Here is a 6,342-nt window from a genome sequence, read left to right on the forward strand (position 1 = left end):
TATGCCATTTCATGTTTTGTATAATACAATATACAGTGTATCATGTTTTGTATTATACAATATATTATGTTTTGTATTATACATTGTATCATGTTTTGTATTATACAATATATCATGTTTTGTATAATACAATTTGTCATGTTTTGCTTTGTATAATATAATACAATATATATCATGTTTTCTGTGTCAGTATAGCCTTAACTCATTCACCCCTGAAATTTCATAATGAACTATTCCAACCTTTGAATTGGAGGAGTTCAAATGTGTCTTCAGGGGTGATTGTGTTAATCGGGATGTCAGATTGTGATATAGATGTACTATAGTTGATAAGACAAATCTGTTAAATATCCTCAGGATCCAAATATCTGACATCCTGAGAGGGGGCAACTGTTTAAGGTAAATTTGTTTATGATGATCCGTCCATGTACCGGTAATATCCCCTCCATGCTATATTTATGTACTTCACACAATAGCAATGACTATTGCAGTCTCGTGATACAGTGAAATCTCTCTCATGATACGGTGGAATTTCTAATACAGTATGCTTGCTTTTTATTTTATGCTGATTTATCCACAGTAAGTATATGCCAATCTCAACAGGATGAGTATAGCATGGCGTTGATTTTGTCCATCCATTAACTTTTTGTCTGGACAACAACTCTTAGTTTCCATCTGATTCCCTTGAAACTTGGTAAAACTCACCAATAGTTATGTATGTGTATCAGAAACATTGATCTTATGATAATTTATTATATTACAGAGTTATTGCCCTTTGTGTATAAACTTATCCTGATAATTTTAACATTTTCTCAGTTTCCATCTATTTCTCTTGTAAGGTTTACCACCATCCTGTATAGCTGTGTGTTTCAGACACATTGATCAATTGATAATTTTCAGAGTTATTGCCCTTCGTTTACTTCAGATTACAAGATTAAAATCTTGTCCAGTCTGCTAGATTCTCAGTTTCCATCTGATTCTCCTGAAACTTTGTAAGACTTGCCACCATCCTGTATAATGATGTATGTGTATCAGAAACATTGATCTTCTGATAATTTACAGAGTGTTTGCCCTTTGTGTACTGTTTTGTCCAGACCACCAGTTTCTAAGCTTACGTCTGATTCTCCTGAATCTTTGTAAGGCTTACCACCATCCTGTATAGTTATATTGTATCTGTACCAATATAATCCAAATCAGATTATAAATGACACCATTGCTAATTGTATTGTTGTACAGACTTACGAAACTCATGTGTTCACATTACATGTTATGTGTAAAACGATGACTTAAACATTCCTAAATAAAGTGATATTTTTAAACTTTACTTTGTGTTTTATTACGTTGATTAAAATTGAAATCATAAGGTCCCAGATATTTCATAGCGAAGACGATGTCAGAAAAACATTTTTGTTTCAACTTGGTGTTTCATATTGGGCTTCTTGACTTTTTCATTTTCTTTTCAGTTCCTGATGATGTTTTCATGTAGATGTTGAATTCAGAGTTTGTCCTTGTGTTTGATGCTTTGATATATTTGTTGTAAAAGACAATTTGCTCATGTTTGTAAGACTTGTTATTGAAGAAAAGAGTATAACCAACATAGCATTCAGTAATAGTATTCAGTGTGTATATATTCTAGAAATATCCATAGATCGTGTTGGATCATATTCACAAAATTATATTGGCATCATGATTGTAGCATCAGAAATAATATGGAGAAAGTATGCAGTTATCAACATTCTAAGACATTGACGGCTATAGTCAATTCGATTAAAGATTACTATAAGGTTCAGAAATATATTGCTCGTGGTAAAGGGGAACAAGGCCTTAGAAGATTTACTTCTGAATGGGAAAAATGGTTAAAATTAGTAGAGCTTGACCTCAACTAACCCTGAGTATTATGACTATTTATATTAAGTTATTAGTTGTTATTCTACTTTAAAAAACAAAATATTGACAAATACTCACAGCAGTTATTTATTTTATTTAGTATCTTCTCAGATTTGGCAGTCTGATCTCTCTCTCTCTCTCTCTCTCTCTCTCTCTCTCTTTGTTTTGTCTATTCTATGTGTGAAAGTGTGTGAAAATTGAATGTGTCTTGGTGATTGTATAAAATCAGCATCAGATGATGAGGATGATGAGGAGGATGAGGTTGCTGATAATTTCAATAGTAGATATGTGTGAATGTGTGGATATGTGTTGATGTGATGTTCTGTATAATGTACATGTTCTGAAAATCTTTGAAAATAAAAAAATTAAATTAAAAAAAAAAAACATTCTAAGACATATGGAGTCTTTAAACATGGTAGACAGTTAAATTTCATGAACTTTTATATCAGGTCTTGATATAACCACAATAAAACTTCTTGATAGCATAAATTGAAGCTCAATCTCTATAACATACAGCCAGAAACTCTCATCTGTATAATAAGAAAAATCCACAAAATCACAATGATTCCTTTTCAAGGTTATCACCCTATTTTTGATATATAATTCTTATACTTATTTTTAGAAAAGGTGGCATGCAGACAGTAATGTTTGCACATTCGAAATTACGTGGAGACCGCTACCTTCTACAACAATTTCTGACTAATATTAAGCGTAGATTTGACATAAAATTGTACGTTTTATTGGCGTCGGTGGAAATGATGTCAATATGACTCACTTTTCACCAATATTTGACGTATAATCCTGATGTCAGAATTTAGCATAAATCTGACGTAGCATGACATTCAATGCCTGCTGGGTTTTTGACCCAAAAGCCACCTTCCATTTGTATATTTAGTTTGGTACCGGTCACAGGAAAGAGAAAATGCAGTGGTCCAGCCAAGGGATGAAACTTCGAACCCCAGAGGTGTAGATGGATGCTCTAACGAATTCAGCTAATTAATTGGTGAATGGCAGCTATAGCCTGACCCAGCCCATTCATTTTATGCATCAAATATGTATGTAATTCCATACGTTTAATGCATTGAAAAATGTGCAGTATTTACAGAAAAGCATAGTATTCAGAATTGTGTATAATTTTATACCAGCAATTGAAAAAAAATATTAATTAATTAATTTAATTCTTCTTCTTCTTTATATACGAGGGCTCCATCAGTTTGATGATTATGCCATCGGGGATCCTATTGTAGAGGCGTGAAGGGGTTATTTATAGTGATTAGGGGTGGGGGGGGGTTGTGATTTTTTTTTGTGCAAGGTATAGATAAAAGTTAAAATCTGGTGTATGTACTAGTGTGTGATGAGGGCTTCAAGGGCTGTGTAGGGTAAGTGTGCCTTGAAGTCCTCTAGTGTTGTGCATTGGACTGCTGCTAAGGGGAGGAGATTCCATTGTGTTACTGTGTGTGGGAAGAATGAGTATTTGTAGGTGTCCTTTGTAGCAGATATGTGTTTGTATGCGTACGGGTGTACCTGTCTGGTGCGGGGGTCTACAGGTGTGAGTATATGTGTTGGGTTTAAAGCTACGATTCTGTGTATAATTTTGTAAAAAAGGATAATTCTAGTGTATAAGCGTCGTGTTTGTAGTGTTGGCCATTGAAGTGTGTGGATCATGTCTGTTACGGAACTAGTGTTGTGGTATCTGTTTTGTACGTAGCGTGCTGCTCTTCGTTGTGTTTTTTCTATTTGTTTAATTTGGTTTGTGTTGTGTGGATCCCAAATGGAAGAGCAGTATTCAAGTTTAGGCCTAACTAGTGCTTTGTATGCACATTCTTTTATATGTGGTGAGTTTATTTTCAGGTTGCGTTTGAGAAAACCTAGGGACCTATTGGCATTGGCTGTGATATTGTTTATGTGTTTGTCCCATCGTAGGTTGTTTTGTAGTGTTAGTCCTAAGTATTTGCTTGTTTCTACTTTGTGTAATGTGTGGTTGTGGAGTTTGTAATTGATACAACACTGCTATTATATATATTTAGTAAAAGTTCTATCAAAAATGTAGTTGGTTCATGACTTGAAAAAGAATAATAAACCTCTTCCATTTTCTAGAATAAAAAGAAATGTGTTAACCGCTTTTTGTTTAATGTATCAAGGTATTGTTTCAGCTATTGATCAAATAGCCTTTTTAAGCATGCAGTCAAAAGGACTTGACTCATGGATTTAACAAATTAATTGCTCATTTATTCCAAGAAATTTTCCAATATTTTGAGTTAAAAAATATTCCTTAATGGACCTTGTGAAATTTAAGTAATTCCAATTCGATAAAAAAAAAAAAAATGGTTAAGCCTGATGTTGCATGGAACAATCTATGATACTTCGGGCCCTACTAGCCTCTTCCAGGGGAGCTAACTCAAGGTCAAACAAGATGGCGGCCTCCATACGAGTTGGGTCGGCATGTGTTAGAAATTTTCTGCGTGCAGATGTTAGAATGGTTAAACAGCAAATCAGACAGAGATGGAAGTGGAGACACAGGGGAAAGAGTCCCGAGGAAGCTAAAACTTTTGAACAACGTGTTGCAGGTGTGTGGTTCATAGGACATGTCACATCACTAACAGTGACAGTTTTAGCTGAGTTTTCGGCTCGAGTAAAGAAAAAGCCACAGGGACATGAGAATTTTTTACAGCTATATTTGAACCTAAACTAAGGTGTTCAGAGTAATTTTACATGTTCAGGGTTTAGATCACCTTTCGGTACATGGAGGTGTCATTTTTACCGAAAGTCGATCTAAACATCTAAAACATGTAAAATTACTCTGAATACCTTACTTTAGGTCCAAATATAGATGCGATAACGTAGCTTTCTGACGACGAGAGAATTGTTTTATATTGCGTCGTCCGGCCAGGGCAGAGGAGGTCGGATTATTAATATTAGTACTAGTCCAAATATAGCTGTAACAAATTCTTAGGTCCCAAAAATATATGGCCGTAAGGATAGGAAAACTCTTTCTTTTTCTTATGGTTGTAGTATTTAATTTAATTTTGTCAAAATTATTCAATTTCGGAATTAAGAAAATTATTCACAGGCGCCAGGCTTACTCCAACAGTGTTAGAGGTTTACACGGCGAGATCGCAGTCGGCAAAATGATATGCGATAGAAAAAAGACCGACCAAGTGGTTTTTATGTTATAAAAGACATGTATTTAAATGTAGAATTTTGTTAACAGCAAACATTTATTTTCAATTTTCATCCCGGTATTGTGATCAACCCTTTTTATACAAAACTCAAAGCAACCCCTTTTGATTGGAATTTTAAAAATGATTTTTTTCAGGCTCTTATATTTTATTCTCTTAGCAAGAGTACTCGCAGCGTCTGGGACTGCCAAGGTTGAGGGGCCTTGTGCTCAACCCTTTTTACAGTGTATTGCCGTTGCAAAGTCAGATAGTGGCCTATCATTCAACATTCAGCTTTTGTTCTTAAATAATAGGCCTAGATAGCTAGGCCGGATAATGGATATTATATATAAATTAAATCTATCGCACTTTGAATACACTGCATTAAGATTGAAAAAAAATCAATATTTGACTTTTTACATATTTCTTTCGATGGAATGCAGGATATTCTTGACTTTGAACTAGAGCACACATGTACAGGTACATACAATCGCGAATGAGCAAAAAGAGTTTGTAAGTATCTTTTTGTTCAATTGTGATAGATACCTGTAATGAGAGGAAACTTAGTAACTTTATGGTAAATTCATGAAATCATTTCTTTACTGGGATATAAAGTAAAAACAATATCGGAAGCATATTGTTATTCAGTAGAGCTTTTAAAAGTTTAAACAAAATACTAACCAGACAAAACTTTGAAAAAATCTTATTTTAGCAAGTCTACATTACATTTAGAAATCATAATGACGGATTATGTTTCAACTGATCACTGGGTTGTGAACCACATGTTTGCTTTTTAGCTCACCTGGCACGAAGTGCCAAGTGAGCTTATGCCGTGGTGCGTCGTCCGGCGTCAATATTTTACTTTAAACGACTTCTTCTTAATAACCGAAAGGCCTAGGGTGTCGATATTTGGCCAGAAGCAAACTGGTATGAAGGGCTACAAAGTTTGTTAAAATTAATGACCTTCACCCATTTTCAAGGTCACAGGGGTCAAATATGTTAAAAACTTTAAACATCCTCTTCTTGATAACCAAACTTCCCAGGGAGATGATATTTGGCCAGTAGCATGCTTATGTGAAGGGCTACCAAGTTTGTTCAAATGAATGACCTTCACCCATATTCAAGGTCAAAGGGGTCAATTGTCTTAAAAAAAACTTTAAACAACTTCTTCTGAATAACCAAGATGCCCAGGGTGATGATATTTGGCCAGTAGCATGCTGAGATGAAGGGCTACAAAGTTTGTTCAAATGAATGACCTTCACCCATATTCAAGGTCACAGGGGTCAAATATGTTAAAAAC

At 34.7% G+C, this 6,342-nt stretch overlaps 1 protein-coding gene across 1 annotated transcript in view; it reads left to right on the forward strand.

Annotated features, from left to right (window-relative positions):
• Positions 1-4,278: 4,278 nt before the first annotated feature.
• The window catches only part of LOC110466794 (39S ribosomal protein L38, mitochondrial-like), an 8,196-nt gene continuing 6,132 nt past the window's right edge, over positions 4,279-6,342 (forward strand). Inside the window, exon 1 of the mRNA XM_021523554.1 lies at positions 4,279-4,451. Coding sequence (XP_021379229.1) covers positions 4,298-4,451 — 154 coding nt within the window. The 5' untranslated portion in view covers positions 4,279-4,297. The remainder of the gene's footprint in view (positions 4,452-6,342) is intronic.

The sequence above is a fragment of the Mizuhopecten yessoensis genome, unplaced genomic scaffold (genome assembly GCF_002113885.1).
Source record: "Mizuhopecten yessoensis strain PY_sf001 unplaced genomic scaffold, ASM211388v2 scaffold11145, whole genome shotgun sequence".
NCBI lineage: Eukaryota > Metazoa > Mollusca > Bivalvia > Pectinida > Pectinidae > Mizuhopecten > Mizuhopecten yessoensis.